Consider the following 18608-nt stretch of genomic DNA (forward strand, 5'->3'; position numbering starts at 1 on the left):
GTCAGTCACGCCCCCTAACCGCGCGCGTCACTGCTTGCACTCTAAGAACTAAACGCGCACGCCACGTGCACGCGCAACGCCGGGCGCCCGCAGCAGCGAGGACTATATTACACGCCTAAGACATGTGAATGTGCTCACAACAGTCAAAAGTGATCTTTTCAGGTAGCTAGATATGAGATAGATAACGGTATGGATTTTATTCATGTTGTGATTTGTACTGTGTTAATAAAGTTTTTATAGAGAGGAAAAAGGCAGTAGGGCGGAGTCCCTCAGAGCTGATGGAGAGAGGAATGAGAGGAATCACGCATGCGCGGAGCTCGCAGCGACGTAGCACCGCCCCCAGCACGTGCCTCGGCGGCCCCGCCCTTGTCCGCATAACCCCGCCCTTGTCCGCATAACCCCGCCCAACCCTGCTGACTTCTACGCTACTGGGAACCCACCCACGGGCAGCCTGACCCCGCCCTTTTGATCTGCAGCCCCGCCCCCTAAAGGCGTCGCCCCGCTCCCTGCGTCATTATATCGGTGTCGCGCTCGGTCGCTCGGTGACAAGAGACGAACGGAGAAGGCGGACGGCAAGACTCACGTATATACTATCTAATTATACACATACGTTGTATACTCACGCTATATGTACTGTACAGGGCTCACATACTATATACCGTATGTGAGTATATAATTCGGTATATATATACACCGTTATTACACTAACGTGTGTATATATATATATATATATATATATATATATATATATATATATTGTACATAGATCGGTGACAATAGATATATACCCTATGTACACCCTGTCACCTGTCTATGTACATTACATAGATAGTAGTGTGTGTGTGTGTGTGTGTGTGTGTGTGTGTGTGTGTGTGTGTATATACACACCCTGTCATCTGTATGTACATTATATAGATATTAGTGTGTATATTACTGTATTTGATCTCTGAATACAGTGTGTACAATCTATATACTGTGCATACACAAAGATGACCGGTTTATGTATATGTGTACATATATATCTCACAGGTAGGAAGGCAGCACTGCAAACCGTATGGTAGGGTAAATGTCCTTGAAGACCAATTCTGTGCACAGTTAATAAAATACACAATAAATCAACCATTTAAGACTATTGAAAAAAACGGCACTGGAGATCAAATACAATGAATAAAGAAATGTTAATGATTATGTAACAAACCCAATGTTTCAGTCCCCAGTGGGAAGGCACTATATTCAGATGGCAGAGCTCATGTATATAATATGTACATATCCATACACAGTTGCAGGCAGGGGCATATATAGGTGTGGTGTGTGTGTGTGTGTGTGTGTGTATGTATGTACAGATCAACCTCCTTATACTGTGATCTGTTAAAATGCAAATCCACTTAGAACACAATACAAGCGTGGCTCCCAATTTTTGTATTTATGAATACTTTACAACACGATTATTGATATCTTAAATACTTTATTGTACAATGCATACAATTGTACATTATTTCTAACGAGATCCGCTTATAACGCAATGTGATTTTCTGAACCCCAAGCACACTGTTATAAGGGAGTTGAGGTGTGTGTGTGTTATACATACGCAAGAAAATAGAATGATCCAGGGCAATTTTGGATTTCTTTAGAAAAATTTATACAGCACAAAGAACACAACGTTTCATCCCTCCTAGGGGACTTTATCAAGTGACTAGGAGGGATGAAACGTTGTGTTTGTGCTGTATACATTTTCTAAAGAAATCCGAAGTTGCCCTGGATCATTCTATTTTTCTCAATACTGGGTTTTTTAGGCAGATATCCCTGAACCAGGAGCACCGGTCTTTGCAAGTATTTTGATTATTTTTGTGGTGTGCAGCTTCTCTTGTTATATTGTATACATACGCATATACACACCCAGATGGGTGTATATGTGTTAATATACACATATATATAGTAGGCTATATCAATGGTGTGTGTGTATATATATATATATACATATACACGTGATATATATCTATAGATCTATCTATATATTTCACTGTATGATCGATCTATTGCATGTGCTGTATATTATGTATAGTGGATATATAGACTATATGCCATACATGTATACTATCTGTCCTTACACACATGTAATGTATACCGTTGGATGTTATATTAATGTATACTCTTGTCTGTATACAGTGAATATCGGCAGCATGGCAGAGATCAGCGGACCTCAGTCCCCCCATATCTCATCATCATCACCGACTGGAGAAAAAGTCGGGAGCTGTGCGGGTAACTACCTATATATATATAACAAATATATAGTTCTATATAACATTATGACTCAAAGCATTCCCGGAAACTGACAGAAGTAAGGGAATAGAAAGCGCGTGTGTGTGTCCCATATATACAAAACAATTACCCTACAATTGGCAAGTGCACGTCATAAATAGTATAAAAAAGATACTTTACATACATGCATACACATATGCATGTATATACATACGTCAAGACAATGGTCCAAATGATCGAAACGTGGCTCTCACAATAAGTGCTATCGTATTTTGGATAAGGCCTTTGGACTGCCGGCTCTTCGTGATATAGATATATCTATCTCCACATTATATCTATATCTACAGTATATACATCTAATACACTAAGAGCAAGAGCTATATACGTTGTTTTAAAACAAGCTGTGCAGGTTACTATATAAGCTTTACTTTGACCTACAGTTTATTTACCTATATATGTTTACAATTCTGTATGTGTTTATATATGCAACTTCACACACACACACACACACGGCGCTTCTATACAGATCTACAAACAAAAAGGGAGCGGAGAAGTGAGAAGCAGTATACCTGTATCATATAAAAAGACCCACTGCGTGGGCTGTACAATACAATTCCAATGGCAATAAATTGTGAACTTACAACTAACTGGGTGGTAGATAGAAGCCAGGAGGTCCAGAGGTATAGCCGTGGGCAGAGATGATGCAGGTCCAGACCCGTAGTGCTCCATCGGCTAGGACATTCTCTTCGCTACTGGTATCGCTCACCACCAATAGGCGCTCATGCCACAGCCCCTCGTGACCTCACTTCTCTATGAGATGGTGTGAGATGGTGGAGTTCTCCAAGCCAGCGGTGCGCAAACTTGTGTACAGATCTCCCTGTGTAGTGTAAACGCGCACACGGCGCTTGCATACAGATCTCCCTGTGTAGTGTACACATGCACACACGGCGCTTGCGTGCAGATCTCCCTGTGTAGTGTAAGCATGCGCACACGGCGCTTGCGTGCAGATCTTCCTGTGTAGTGTACGCATGCGCACACGGCGCTTGCGTGCAGATCTTCCTGTGTAGTGTACGCATGCGCACACGGTGCTTGCGTGCAGATCTCCCTGTGTCGTGTACGCATGCGCACACGGCGCTTGCGTGCAGATCTCCCTGTGTAGTGTACGCATGCGCACATGGCGTTTGCGTACAGATCTCCCTGTGTAGTGTACGTCTCACTGGGGACAGTGCCATGCTATGGGCAGGAGTCTTCCGCCATGTTTGCAGATCTCCCACAGCTAAACTAGGACAAAGCATTTGGCACACCAATGTAAACATCCTAAAAATACAATAAACAAACAAACACACACCGTGTGTGTAGCAGATAAACACCTAATTGTACTATGGGGAATATGTACAAACATGGTCACATTATACAGGGTTACATGAAGTGTGTGTGTGTGTGTGTGTGTGTGTGTGTGTGTGTGTGTGTGTGTGTCTCTACTCGCAGATGCCGACAATGTATACATTCGGTCAAGGAAAGCTTTGTGCGTAAAAATGTTGGTAATTATATGAAGCAAAATATTAATCTAATTGGATCTGTGTACATGAGTGCTATATAAACTTTATATACGTTACGTGTTTTGTGTGTATCTATATATCAATATTTCATTCATACATGTTTGTAAAATGAATGTTTATTATTTACTTTATACTATCAATGTTATAGGTATCTATAAAATATATTCTGTGTATTCACACAATTGTGTACACGCGTATATAGTGACACCACAAGCCAGTGTCTGTACATGTTAGTAAAATATTGAATAGATTTTCATATTTAATTTGGCCCCCACAAATGTTCCATTAAACGCTGCTCTAGTTATAGGGGCTCCTCAATGTATCTTCCCTATACAAGGCAGAGACCCTACAAGGATCTCTAAGCTGCATATCGAAGTGGCCCACAGGTCTCAGGATGTTTCTGGGGCTTAGGGTGTGGGAGGAGGAGAGGAAGTGCTTCTAGCAGCAAAGGGGTTAACAGGTACCAGCCGTTGGTCGTCATGACAACTGAGCGCCTTGGGCACATGGAATAGCAAAGTGAGCGTCCCGGGGGAACCTTGTGATAACGAGTCTGGGAAGAGTTTGCAATTAACCAGCAGTGCAGAGAGGAGCAACATTCAGCTGTTATAGGGTCTGAGCTGAGCTGTATGCGATGAGATAAAGGGTCAGTCCCACGTAGGAGCAAAGTGACCTAATGATAGGGACGTGTTTAATTGCTTAAAAGGGCAGTCCCATGTAGGAGCAAAGTGACGTGCAGAGAGGACACACTGTTGGGGGGCTGCCTGTGTGCCATGCAGCTGTCACCTGTCTGATCTCACACTGTGTAACTGCTGTGGATATTGGGGTAGTCTCCCTCCCCCATCCTCCCTCCCTCTTCTTGTTCTCACCCCCCTATCAGATCTCTCCACTTGTCACAAGCTGTGCATCACAGCTGCAATAAAGACACACTTGGGTTCCATGTCTCACAGGACCCCTTAGCCAGTCTGTCACCCCGTGCTTAGAGACCTTTAACCCATTGAGCACGTCACTGTGGGCAGATCACCCACTCCATCATAATATGATTTTTTTGAGGAGACTATTAAAAAGGTTATTTTAAGAACCATTTAATAACTCAACCATGATCTCTGCATCTTTGGGATCGCTGCAGCGTTCTTTTATAATTTGACGTTTAATCAACCTCGTCTAGAAGCTACACATAATATGAGCTCTTACTTGTACATTAGCTGCCTTTATAATATGATCTCTTAATTAACCCCATACAGAAACTGCACTGTATAATATGGTCTTGCTTAATCCCATGCAGAAGCTGCACTGTATAATATGATCTTGCTTAACCCCATGCAGAAGCTGCACTGTATAATAGGATCTTGCTTAACCCCATACAGAAACTGCACTGTATAATATGATCTTGCTTAACCCCATGCAGAAGCTGCACGTATAATATGATCTTAACCCCATACAGAAGCTACACGTATATGATCTTGCTTAACCCCATACAGAAGCTACACGTATATGATCTTGCTTAACCCCATACAGAAGCTACACGTATATGATCTTGCTTAACCCCATACAGAAGCTACACGTATAATATGATCTTACTTAACCCCATACAGAAGCTGCACGTATACTATATGATCTTACTTAACCCTATACAGATGCTGCCTGTATAATATGATCTTACTTAACCCCATACAGAAGCTACACGTGGAACAAACCCCTTGATGTTAAAACGTAATACTTGTGCTTTTTGTGCAGTTGGGCCTAAGTCTGTAGCTCTGGGGTGGGGCCGTTACATGGTGCAGCGCTTGTATTCCATGTTAATAAGTAGCGTTTCTTAACGACAGGGGAAATACTCGTGATATAATGATGCTGTATCAAGGTCACGGGGATAAATACTAATTGTTATGTTCCAGCTCCTCCCCCTTTTCTGGCCTTGTGTCTCTGGAAAACAACGCCGGTATTGTGGGTGTTAATCAGCACCTGGAGCTTAACGAACCTAATCACACGGCCCTATAAGGGCAGTATGCTGAAGAGCCATTGTTAAAGGGCCAGTCCCCCTATCTGGGTTTGTTATACAGGGCTGCCTGAGAGGCCCGTTACATCACAATAACCAACCTTCTATTTTATTTTTTAAGCTGGTTTCTATTTGATTTTCTGTTTATTGAAAGATGCTGTCTGGCCTTATCCACTTTATTTTGTATTTGTTTGATCTCCTCTTCTACTTTGTAACATCTTCTACTTTGTAACATTTCTCCTTTATCTGATGTCCGGGGGATTCAAACTGAGTTCTGCCCACTGATTTAAGAATAAAATACACTTTAAAAAAATACGTTTGCATGGAAATATTTGAGGTTAAAACAACCCCCATAATGTACAGTAGGGGGGGAGATCTTTAAACAAAGACTTAAAGGGTCTGTCCCACGTAGGAGCAAAGTGACCTAATGACAGGGACATGTTTAAGGGGTTAAAGTGTCTGTCCCACGTAGGAGCAAAGTGACCTAATGACAGGGACATGGTTAAGGGGTTAAAGGGTCTGTCCCACGTAGGAGCAAAGTGACCTAATGACGGGGACATGGTTAAGGGGTTAAAGGGTCTGTCCCACGTAGGAGCAAAGTGCTCAGTTTCACTGTACACTCCAGAGTAACAGGAGTAGTAGGGTGAGAGTATCAGGGTGTTAGTCGCTAGGCGTAAGCTTTAATCTTGATTATCGGACACGCCTCTTGCAAGACTGTGAAAATGTTAACCCTATCGCTGCCTGGAATGCCAAACCCTAACCTTCCGCTTCTCTCCCACACCACATGCTTCATCTCTCTGCACACCGCTCCTTCCCTCCCCTTAACTCTGATTTTCCACATTAAATCACGGCGCTGAATCTTTTCCACCGTAAGGATTGTGTGTGGGTTTGCACCGGCATGCATTGTGTATAAATAATTAAGAGCTTAGTACTAATTAGGCGTAGGACCAAGGTGACCTTGGATTCTCTACCAGCCCCATATTCCTTCCCAGTAAGGGAGACGTTTAATGCAGCGCGTCTGCTTATCCATATTAAGGACAGTAGGGTGTATATCTTTCCTGTGCTCCAGCAGGGTGCGTATCGGAGGGTGCACAACGCCTTTACATAGAGGATGCGGTTATAGGGGCAATCGCATGTAGCAAAGGGACTGTTTTTATAAATCTTTGTCCCGTGGAGATTGAATGTTTTGCTTTTCACCTGGGACACTGAGGGAAACATCGTTTTCTCTGTTTCATTAATGGCGTCTTTGCAATTTACCTGGTGCTTTGAGGAGTGGAAAAAAAACAATCACCAAAAAACATGATGTCATTATTTTTGTAATTTAACCTATTAAACAGTCCACTTGTTCACTTTGGCTCCTTTAAAATAATCAATAAAAGCGAGTGGATCATTATAAAGATGAAGGCTGAATGCAGGGGGCTCCCATTTTGGTATAGTGAGGTCATTTCCTGGTCCCAGAAGCTGTGGCTAAGGCCAGAGACTGGGAACAGGATTCGCGAAGGCAAAGTTGAAGGAAAGGGTAGCGGCTTTTAATGAGTAATGACTACTCGAGGAAGAAAGTTTGCTGTTCACAATGGTTTCCCTACGCGGAAACTTCCAGTGTTCAGCAAGTGACGTCTGTTCAAAATTGCTTCTCTCCGTGCTTTCAGCTTTTGCTTCCTGTCAGGAAGTGACATCAGCATTTCAAAATGGCTGCCTCATGCCCTTAGCTACTGTTTCCTGTGTCAGGAAACATCAGACTTTTATGTTGCCTGTCTCCTGACATGTTTCAATGTCTATCAATAAATCTGATATGTAAAGGCTTTGTCCTGTCAGTCGAAGGCCACGTTTAGTAGAAGAGCAGAGCCTTTACAGACTTTTTCTCTGACGCCCTTCTCTCCAGAACGCCAACCTCTACCGCGCACTCCAGAGTCACCTGGGTCCCCTTTCGAGATGATTGCCAACAGCCCAGACTTTGAGTTCAAGGACTCTGCCACCAGTAAGGGACTCCCATACGGCCCTCCAAAAAGAGACAGCAGCGATAAACCTGCAGAGGCCGTCTCACCCTTATACTTTAGACACACACACCCAGGAATCTCCGTGAATGAAGAACAGCTGTTTCTAAACTTGGATCCGATACTACATTTTGGAAGAGCTGCCGTCCCGGATTCCAACTCCAGCTGGCATTCTGAGCAGGATAACTCCGCAACCGTAGATTCCCATCCGAAACCAGTCAGTGGCCAAGCCGAAGCATTTCTGGAGCCTTTACCCCAAGGTGCTCAGGAGTTGTGTAAGCGCAAGATGGGGGGAGGCGACGGAACTGGACAGGCGGCAGGATCGCAGGCAATGACTGTAGAGTGGGGAGAAGCTGCTTCTTCAAGGAGCTTAGAGCGTCCTTACGAGGCAAAAGCAGAAACGCGGTGGCCGGAGGCAGACGAGGAAATGGACAGCTCCGGCGAGTCAGACGACACCGTCATAGACGCAGGGTGGAGGGTGAAAAGTTCAGCAACTGAGAGAGTGCAACACACCGAGGAGAGCTGGGGGGAGCTCGGTGAAACGCAGCGTGAGGAGGAATCCGGGGTGCCCAAGAGAGCAAGTGAAGGCGCGTGTGAGAATCCCCCTGTTATCAATGAGTCGTCGTCCAAAGCTATGGTACAGACCACAGGTTCGCCACACTGCGAGAGTTTTGTGGACTTGGCAGAGTCCTGCATTACCGAACCGTTTGTGCGGCCAGATGCAGCGTCCCTCGAAGACAAGGTGCAGGAGTATCTGACCATTGAGGCACTGAGGGCGCTGGCAGATGGGGCGCAAGCTTGGGACACGGAGAGCAGAGAGTCGTCTCCAGAAGTCTTGAACCCCCTGCCACAATATGGCAGCTCAGAATGTATAACGTTGTCTGGTTGGCCAAACCAAGAGGAGATACTCAAGGACACAGACTCTACGGATGAAACACAGACCCTTAAAGGTAAAAGAGGATCCATTATAAATTCACCGTTGATGAAAAGCTGGCATGACCCATTGATTGTTGTCATGCACCACTGGCAAATACTTGGCATGACTCATGCTCGTTGGCATGCACCGCTGATGCCCAATCTATCCTTGGCATGCACCAAAGATGCCTAATTATGCACTATGCCCACTCGGAATGCCCCACTCACCGTTGGCACAATGGCCGTCCCTCTACACACTGCTGTCATGCACTGCTATTTACCTTCCCCTTCCTGCTTTCTCCTACCTACTTGGCTGATATACTTTAGGATAAGCATGTGTGCACCGTCTGTATCTGCTGACCATGCCCGTCTCTCCTTCTCCTGGCATCTTTCTGCATGCGCGCGTATGTATGGGCAGATGAGTGTGTATATATAACCTTTTATTATTATTTTTTTCTTGGAGGGTTTATACGATCTTGACCCAATACCATTTTTATGATCAGACTAACTTTTCTATATATACAAGTACATTGTTAATCCACATTGAATTTTCTGTCTTGATCAATTCATTAAGATGCTAGCAGATAAAGGGAGCCGTATAATCAGATAAGATTAGGGTTATACGTGACCCAAATTGAAACTTTATTTTTTTTTTTTTACAAGAAGCTTCTAAGTAAATTATTTTAAGAGTGATTGAATATTGGGGTGAGGGGCGTTCACCTTGAAAACCCCTTTTAATACAGGAGTCCTTGTCTCCGTTTGCTGGTCCCTCAGCTAATGGGGGAACTCTGCCTGTCTGTCGCCATCACAGCTCCCAATTCTGTTTCTTCCTAAACGGCCCGCAGGCGGGGCGTGTTACCCAGAATTATCTAATTCCCACACTCGTCTGTCACCTACTCTTTCTTGCTCCCTCTTTACACAAACCCTCCTCGACTAGTAACATATGCCCTGGATTGGCAGTAAATTCAGGAGGACTCTGGTGTAATAAGGTGACCGCCCCTAACTGTTAAAGGGTCAGTCTCGCATAGCAGATCCCAAAAATCCTCAAACGACTGCTTTACTTATTTGTATCTCTTGAAATAATGAATGTTTATTATTTTTATAGCTTTAATTCCATCCAGCATATTACGGTGAAACAGTGTGTATATTCACACTCTCACTCTCACTCACACACTCTCACTCACTCACTCTCACTCACTCACTCTCACTCACTCACTCTCACACTCTCACTCTCACACTCTCACTCACACACACACACACACACACACTCACACCTTGACTACATTCGTGTATGTGGATATAAAATGTTATAGACATCAAACAGCGCTCCAAGTAAAACAATAGCAGTTGTATGTAAAGACTGGTGCAACAGGCGCAATAAAGAGAACCCTTTCTCCCAAATAATAGAACAAAAAGGATGTTCCCAGCAGTCAAAATATAGTGTAACAAGAATATTGCAAAATCTACATTTTGCTGGTATAAGTAATGCAAACTTGCACGGATCCGCTTTGTCCGGTGAACAAGAGCAGCAATAAGAAATATTGGTAACGGGATATCTAATGCAAGACAAAGCTACACCCTCAATGTGAAGATATAGAGAAACATCAGAATAAAAGCTAGGCAAAAACACCTACAATGCTCTATGGATAACAATGTTCCTATATCAAGGATACTTCTCCTATCCATAGGTGATCGACACCAGGCAAGTCCCAGGCGTGGAAAGAATCGCAACGGCTGTAACAGAACAGCTGTAAGAAAACGGGTGGGGGGGGGGAGATAAAGGGGAAGAGAGCGTAACACGGCAAACGAGGGGTGACGTTTCGGGGAAGAAAAGGGAAAGTACCACGTGTTGCACACCACATGTGGGAACGGGCCAGAAGGGGGTTATTCTCCCCGAAACGTTAAACCCCTCCCCCCCCCCCCCACCCCTCCTTGCTTGCTGTATTTGTTCTCCTCCCCCCCGTTTTCTTACAGCTGTTCTGTTACAGCCGTTGCGATTCTTTCCACGCCTGGGACTTGCCTGGTGTCGATCACCTATGGATAGGAGAAGTATCCTTGATATAGGAACATTGTTATCCATAGAGCATTGTAGTTTTTTGCCTAGCTTTTATTCTGATTCTCTCTATCTTCACATTGAGGGTGTAGCTTTGTCTTGCATTAGATTTCCCGTTGTGGTGTTAGCAATAATTCTCATTGCTGCTCCTTGTTCATGTTTGCGTGTCTGTCAGACAGTGTACACGCGTGTCACATAGATTTCTTTGCATTACTTATACCAGTAACATTTCTTCCATTTTTATTTTTTTTAACATTCTTGTTGCACTTTTTATATTTTGCGTGCTGGGAACATCCCTTGTTCGTGGATATATGTAGAGATTTTATACGTGTATAAATATATTTATGGATAGTGTATGTGGAGAGGTGGATATAAAGATAGATGGAGAGAGAGAATAACGGGAGAGACACTCCCACATATGTATATATGTACAAATCTCTTGGCCAAAGAGTAGGCCATGTAATGTGACCGTAGGCTCTGCACTGGCTGTAGAGATGTGGGGATTGTTGATGTCTGTGTCTTCTCTCCGGCGCAGTGCGGGACCTCCTGTCTTGGCGGGACATGAAGAAGTCGGGCATAGTTTTTGGCACGGTGATGGTGCTGCTCCTTTCCCTGGCAGCCTTCAGCATTATAAGCGTCATCTCGTACCTCGTCTTGGCCCTGCTGTCTGTCACCATCAGCTATCGGGTCTATAAGTCCGTCATGCAAGCCGTCCAGAAGTCTGAAGACGGACACCCCTTCAAGTAGGTGTTGCCCTGTCTTCCCCTCCACCTGACTGACCTGCTCCACTTCTCTTGCTTCCTCCTTTTGTAGTCACAAACCGGCCAGCCGTTTCCCCAGCTGGCAGAAAGTTTGCAATGTACTGAAACGCGCTGACGTGACTAATCTGGTGAAAGGGTGAATCCTATGTAGCCGGGGGGAGGGGGGGAGAAGGGCTGTCTGGTTGTTATATATTTTTTCCCCTTTATGTAATGTCTTTTAAACCAACTTTAAAGCTGGGGCAGCCAACTCCAGTCCTCAATAGCCACCAACAGGTCATTTTCAGGATATTCCTGCTTCAGCACAAGTGATGCAGTCGTTGATTGAGCCACCTGTGTTGAAGCAGGGATATCCTGAAAATCTGACCTGCTGGTGGCTATTGAGGACTGGCGTTGGCCGTCCCGGCAAGTCTAAAGCGTTTGTTTACCATAATGTTACATTTTTGAATATTTTGGGAAAACTTGTATGTTTTTTTGGTGTGTACGTACATGGGTACCAATATGTAATAGAAATAGATATTTATATTAGAGGTTTGTCTATAAAGCAATTATATACACACCCCCTGCATACTTTTATATACTTGTGTGTGCGTGCGGATATAGCTTTTAAATCTGCCGACCTGTATTACATGTATGTTTGTATGTGTATGACGCGTGCCTTGCACCTTGCAGGTCTCTACTAGAAAAGGACGTCACCGTGTCCTCTGACGCCTTCCAGAAGCAAGTGAACGCGTCCCTCGCTCACGTGAACCGCGCCCTGAAGTACTCCCTGCGGCTCTTCCTCGTGCAGGACCTCATCGATTCACTCAAGGTCAGTCGCACTCGCCGTGTTCTTCCGGTGATACCGCATGTTGGTATCTGCATCTCTGCTTATAGGATGCAGCCTCTGACATATATTCCATGTATACTGTGACTTTTGTTTTTTTTTTTATAAGGTCTGTCTAACGCTATAGGACAGACTCCATTGTATATTCTATATACTCATCCCCCTTTCCTTCACAGCTGGCCGTTCTCATGTGGTTGATGACTTATGTAGGAGCCGTCTTTAACGGGATCACCCTTCTCATTCTTGGTAAGTGATTCAAATGTCACAATCTAATGGGTATATACAGCGCTCAGTGACACCGTGCCCTGCAGAGTATAGAATGTAATGGGTATATACAGCGCTCAGTGACTCCCTGCCCTGCAGAGTATAGAATCTAATAGGTATATACAGCGCTCAGTGACACCGTGCCCTGCAGAGTATAGAATCTAGTGGGTATATACAGCGCTCAGTGACTCCCTGCCCTGCAGAGCTTACAATCTAATAGGTATACAGCGCTCAGTGACTCCCTGCCCTGCAGAGCTTACAATCTAATAGGTATACAGCGCTCAGTGACTCCCTGCAGAGCGAATGGTCTAATAGGTATATACAGCGCTCAGTAAGGGCAGGTCTGCGCGGCGCGCGATCATATTTGCCTAAAGGCATTGATCGCGCCCATAGACCGCGCAGACGCATGCAGCAGGGGTAGCGCGTTGCGCAAGAAATCAGTTTAAACTGATTTATTGACGCGACAGGCAGGTCACGTGTGACGCCCCGAGGCACGCCCCCCACGGTGCGTCCAACATGGACACAAAACGCACCCACTTCACGCGCGTGACGTCACAGCCTTAGCGTGCCTCCATGCGGGCAAAGGCTGTATGGCCTTAGCCTAACGCCCTGCATAGTGTATGATCTAATAGGTATACAGTGCTCAGTGACTCCCTGCCCTGCAGAGCTTGCAATCTAATAGGTATATACAACGCTCAGTGACTCTCTCTCTCATTCTGTAGGGGTGCTGGTCGCATTCACTGCCCCCATTGTATATGAGAAATACAAGGTAAGCAACACCTCGTTTTGCCATTTCCCTCCCCCCTTCTCCTGAAATATTTGCGCAGGGGGCTGGGAACATGAACATATTCCTGTTTTTCATATCACCCTTCATCTGCTGACAGAATTTTTCTCTTCCCCCACCCGCTTCCCTGATCTTCCTTCTACCCCCCCTAACCCCTCTTCCCCCGCCCCTCCTCTTCCTTCCCTCCCCCGCCCCTCCTCTTCCTTCCCCTCCCCCGCCCCTCCTCTTCCTTCCCCTCCCCCGCCCCTCCTCTTCCTTCCCCTCCCCCGCCCCTCCTCTTCCTTCCCCTCCCCCGCCCCTCCTCTTCCTTCCCCTCCCCCCCTCCTCTTCCATCCCCTCCCCCCCTCCTCTTCCTTCCCCTCACCCCCCCTCCTCTTCCTTCCCCTCACCCCCCCTCCTCTTCCTTCCCCTCACCCCCCCTCCTCTTCCTTCCCCTCCCCCCCTCCTCTTCCTTCCCCTCCCCCCCCTCCTCTTCCTTCCCCTCCCCCCCCTCCTCTTCCTTCCCCTCCCCCCCCTCCTCTTCCTTCCCCTCCCCCCCCCTCCTCTTCCTTCCCCTCCCCCCCTCCTCTTCCTTCCCCTCCCAGGTACAAATTGATCGTTACGTCTCTCTGGTACAGAACCAGGTGAAATCCATAACAGAGAAGTAAGTGTCACGTGGAATGTGAGGGTGTGAGTGTACGAATGCTTTTCCCAGAGTAACCTCTCTCCCTCTCCCCTCTTCTTGTTTTCCCCCTCTTTCTCCCCACCTCTTCCTGATTTCCTCCGTCTCTCTCTTCCAGGATTCAGGCTAAGCTCCCGGGAGCATTAAAGAAGAAGTCGGAGTGAAGAAGCTGGGGGGAGGGAGGGGGGTGGGGGTGTAACAGAGTGTAAACACTGGCTATGTTGTTTCTTATTACTACTTGTTAAGTCTACTGCCGCTATGTAGCACACGGATCCCGTGTGTGTATACGCACGTGCACACACCTCTACAGTGGAGGTGACCTCTGTCATGGGAGGGGGGTGGGGGGCTCTACTGTAAAACACACTTGCTTTTCTGTATACACTGGGGGGTGACTGTCACTGTCACACGCACCTGTCACCCTCCTGTATCAATTCTCCTCTAGCACGGTCATCGCGCTGCCCCACACACAAGTATCCTCTCTCCTGCCCTCCCCCCTGCACACCACAGTCCTCATTAAACCCCAATCTTTAACTATTTTACGCACACACATATAATTTCTATTGTAGAAGTGGGTCTCGGACCTGATCACTGCAGGGTCGCCAGTAATTGTTTACAGCTGGAAATGAAACCGGTGCAATAACGGGGACCCCAAACAGAGCAGCATGTATTCCTCTTCACCCCCACCCCCCCTTGCTCCCTTTCTCTCCCCCTTGCTCCCTTTCTCTCCCCCTCCTCCCTCGCTCCCCCCCCCCCTCTCCAGTAGGATAGAGAAGCGTTTGCAGAGGAAAGTCAAACATTATTTGCTACCTTTAGCTATAACCAGCAGAAAATAACCTGACACGTGTGTTGTATGTAACACGGAACTTTCTTTTGTTTAATAAGGATAGTCATTATATTGTCATCGCAATTGCGTGGGCCGCTCGTGCTGGGAGACACCGTTTTCAGGTGCAGGGAAGGGGGTGAAAGGCGGTCAATTCTTCTGACACTTGTTTAAAATTGAAATATTGCATTTCATTCAACATTAAATTAGTGTCAAGCATGTTAACCCCTTCCCAGCCTTTCGCACACCAATATATAAGCAATTACGTCTATGGGGTCTAAGGAAAGCGTAGAATAACTGCAGACCTGGAACGGTTTGTCACCATAATAATAAAGTGTTGTAAATTTGAGTAAGTGGAACTGCACGGGCGATAATCGGCACTACTATATCCTGTGGTGGGTGTGGGACGGGTGTTGTATTAATGTGATTCTGTGTTGCACTGAGTTCCTAATTAACTGTTTTTTTTTGCTGCTGTGTTTAAAAGCTGACTGCTTTTGTTTTAAGACGGGAAGGAGGGTGAGCTAATTAAGTATTCACTAATAAGGCTGTAAACGAGCTCTTTAGCGCGGGAAACGTCCTGCTTTTATTCTTTGGGTGTCAGAAGAGAAACTCAAATGTCTTTGTTTCTGCAAGTCTGTGGGACACAATTCTATATATATTGCAAATACATGTGGTATTAATAAAAAGAAATAGGAACTATATATAGTGTCTGTCGTGTGTAAGGTGGGCACTCTGTCTGTGTATATACAGGTAAGAGTTGGGTATGTGTGTGGCATGTGCCAGCCAGGTTCACAGCAGTAATACACGTGACATATTGTAACACGCATTGGGAATAAGAGCTTCAGACAAAGGTGTGCCTGTCCCAAAGAGCTTGCAATCCAAGTGGTTAATAGGGAGACCTGGAGTATGAGGGTGTAAGATGAGTCTTATAGGTGTGGAGCTGTGAGGTTTTAGGCAGGGGAGGGCTTTGGATACAAAAGGGGTAGAGGGAAGACATCGTTGGACAGGTGTACGAGTCAGGGTGAGATGTAAGGATGGGCAGAAAAGTGTATAGCTGTAAAAGGATAATTTTGTAGGGTGGTTCTGGATTTGATAGGAAGACAGGAGAGGGACTTCAGCAGAAGAGACAGATTTTAAGAGAGTGAAGTGATTCTAGTAGCAGTGTGTAAGGGAGACAGGAAGGCTGGACAGTAGGTTACGATAGTCTAGGCGGGAGTGAATGAGGGCTTACATTAGTTTTATCATCAGAGCAGAGGGGAAAAAGCGTGCATCTTTGCAGTTAAAGAGCTAAAAACGACAGGTTTTAATGTCTATGTGAGGGAGTCAAATATGACACCTAGGCAGTGTGCTTGTGATGATGCTGCCAACAGTAATGTAGAAAAGGGGGCAATAGGGCCAGGCTTGGGAGGAAGTATGAGTAGCTCTGTCTTTGACATGTTAAGTTCGAGTCGGCGGAGAGACAGACTTTGGTTTGTACCGCAGGTGTAAGGTCGGGTTGGAAAGTAAGTTTGTGTCCTCAGCATAGAGGTGATATTTGAACCCGAGAGGTCACCTAGAGTGTAAAGAGAAGAGGTCGCTGGGGTACACCCAAAGAGATCATAGGAGGAAGTGTTGGCAAAAGAGATTGAAAAGTATGAGAGGTTAAGAGGAAATCCAAAATAGAGCTGTTATGGATACTAAGAGTATGGAGAATGTGAAGAGGGTGGTCCACAGTAGCAAAGGCTGCAGAGGTCGAGTAATGTAATATAAGCAGGGTGTAATTACCTCAATGCTGCCAAAGATAAAAAAGGTAATTTGTTATTTTAGTGAGGGCTGTTTCAGTGGAGTGAGCCGTGCAGAAGACAGATTGCATAGGATCTAGAGTAGGTGAGACAATGGAGCAAGAGAGAACACAAGGAGTTTAGAGGCAGAAGGGAAACAGGATGAGTTGTACAGGTAGGGTCAAGCTTGATGTTTGAGTAAAGGTAGAACTGATGTGTTTGAAGGAGGAGGGAAAGGTACCAGAGGGAGATGAACATGTGAGTTATAGGGATTAGAGTAGGAGCAAGACGTTTGAGGGCAAGTGGTAGGAGAAGACATCAGTAGCAACATGTCTTCTGTGACAGGAAAGAATCAAGGAAGGCAGGAGGAGAGTTAGACTGCGCTTATAGTGCTGGCGATGACGTTGCGGCAATGCATCTGGAAGTCATCTCTATTTGATTTTCGCGTCACTATAAGCGTAGCCTTAGGAAGAGGTGTGGAATGTGATGGGGATGTCTTGATTTGATCAAATCCACCTTTTGTGTTGAAATAGTCAGCAAAGTCCTGAGGGGAAATGGAAGAAAAAAAATCGCTGAGACAGAAGAGCTGGTGTGGGTTAGGCCTGGGACCCGCTGCGCTCGTTGGCGCGGGCGGCAATGTAGCGAGTTCCCCACCAGCAGGGGAATCCTCGCGAGTCGGTCCCGGTCCCCACTGGCTGCACAGCTGATCACACGCTGTGGCGCGTCAGCCGCTAGGAGACACCACAGAATGGTGTTTCCTAGCTTCGACGCGTCACGTGGTGTGGCTGTGAGCCAATGGGGAGGGGAGGCTGCGGGAGGAGGAGGCTTCGGGGAGCGGGGAGGAGTGTGGAGTGAAAGCAGGTGAGTGCCTGTCTGTATATGTGTGTGCCTGTGTGTGTGTGTGCCTGCGTGTGTGTGTGTTTTTTTTACTTACCTGCAGCCCGTGGAGGGAGGGGGGGGAAGAGTAGCAGGTCCCTCCACTCAAGCCACGCCCCCCTCCGTCAATCCTCCCACCTCCCGCCCCTCACGTCATGGCCGCGCCCCCCCCGACCCGTTTGGCCACGCCCCCCCCGCTCCGAGAAAAGCATCCTGTAGACCGCAGATCGCGGTACAGCGAGTTGCACGCGCCGCCGGCAAGCAAGCCAGCCGTGCGGACGCGTGCAACGGGACCTTAGCCTTAGACTTGTGTTGAGTGACAAAGTTGGTTTGTTTAGCATGGGAGAGGGTAGGGTTGAAACCAGTGTAGGATACATTTTGTAGGGAAGGAAGTTTGCAAGAGATTTTGTTTAGAAGCGAGTACAGGAGCAGAGCATGCATATATGGCAGTGTAGCCAGGGTCTGGGATTAGAACGGCAGCAAAAGAGGGGCATGTAGATCAAGTGGATAGGGCAGAGTTGGGAGAGGCAGAGCTGACAATTGTGAACAAATGCCAGACACTGAGTAAGCTGTGTGTAGGATGACAGAAAAGGTGTGTACAGTGAGTGACTGGTACTAAGACCTGGAACGCAGTGAGATATATCCAGAACGGGTGGAACCTACAGATGCCAGCTGGAGAGCAGAAGCCTCGAGGAAACAGCGGTAGTTAGGAGCTCTGGGGTCTGCTTCTCAGCACTACCCTGTGGAATATATCTAATGCAGGTTCCAGTGACTCCAAAGCTATCCACCACCATGCTTATCATTCAAGTTTGTGCTGCCAATATTTGATACTTTCATATTACACTTTGTATTCCTTTTCTTCCCTTCCCGTAGTGTGTTGTAAGTCTGTTCTGTCCAGTCCTGCTGCCCATTAGCACAGATTTGTGATTAGCTCAGTCTCTGTTCACACACTGTATACAGGTGAGAAAGTGGTCTGTGCCCATTCCCTCTCCATTATACTGCTGTTTTGTTTAAAATAATCAAGGGGAAGAAATCAACCAAAAAAAATCTTTTAATTTTTTATTTTTGTTTTTCTGCCTTTCTTCC

The 18608-nt window shown here is 46.1% G+C and overlaps 1 protein-coding gene and 1 long non-coding RNA gene across 5 annotated transcripts; one reads left to right on the top strand and one right to left on the bottom strand.

The window, feature by feature from the left end:
- Positions 1-423: 423 nt before the first annotated feature.
- Positions 424-15587, top strand: RTN3 (reticulon 3). 4 transcript variants are annotated; one of them, XM_075569983.1, is made up of 9 exons: positions 424-583; positions 2167-2259; positions 7694-8755; positions 11309-11516; positions 12204-12342; positions 12534-12603; positions 13344-13390; positions 13990-14048; positions 14185-15587. In XM_075569983.1, the coding sequence occupies exons 2-9, from the start codon at positions 2181-2183 to the stop codon at positions 14228-14230; spliced, it is 1710 nt and encodes a 569-aa protein (XP_075426098.1). In that variant the 5' UTR covers positions 424-583; positions 2167-2180; the 3' UTR covers positions 14231-15587. The 4 variants fall into 4 exon arrangements, with proteins under 4 accessions (XP_075426098.1, XP_075426101.1, XP_075426100.1 ...); XM_075569985.1 differs by having other exon boundaries at positions 454-664; XM_075569986.1 differs by lacking the exon at positions 7694-8755 and having other exon boundaries at positions 425-583.
- On the bottom strand, positions 15018-18602 carry LOC142465737 (uncharacterized). The gene is made up of 2 exons (XR_012787954.1): positions 17830-18602; positions 15018-17248 (listed from the first exon to the last, which is right to left on the bottom strand). It is a non-coding gene; the product is annotated as an uncharacterized LOC142465737 (long non-coding RNA).
- Between the last annotated feature and the right edge of the window lie 6 nt (positions 18603-18608).

The sequence above is a fragment of the Ascaphus truei genome, chromosome 14 (genome assembly GCF_040206685.1).
Source record: "Ascaphus truei isolate aAscTru1 chromosome 14, aAscTru1.hap1, whole genome shotgun sequence".
Taxonomy (NCBI): domain Eukaryota; kingdom Metazoa; phylum Chordata; class Amphibia; order Anura; family Ascaphidae; genus Ascaphus; species Ascaphus truei.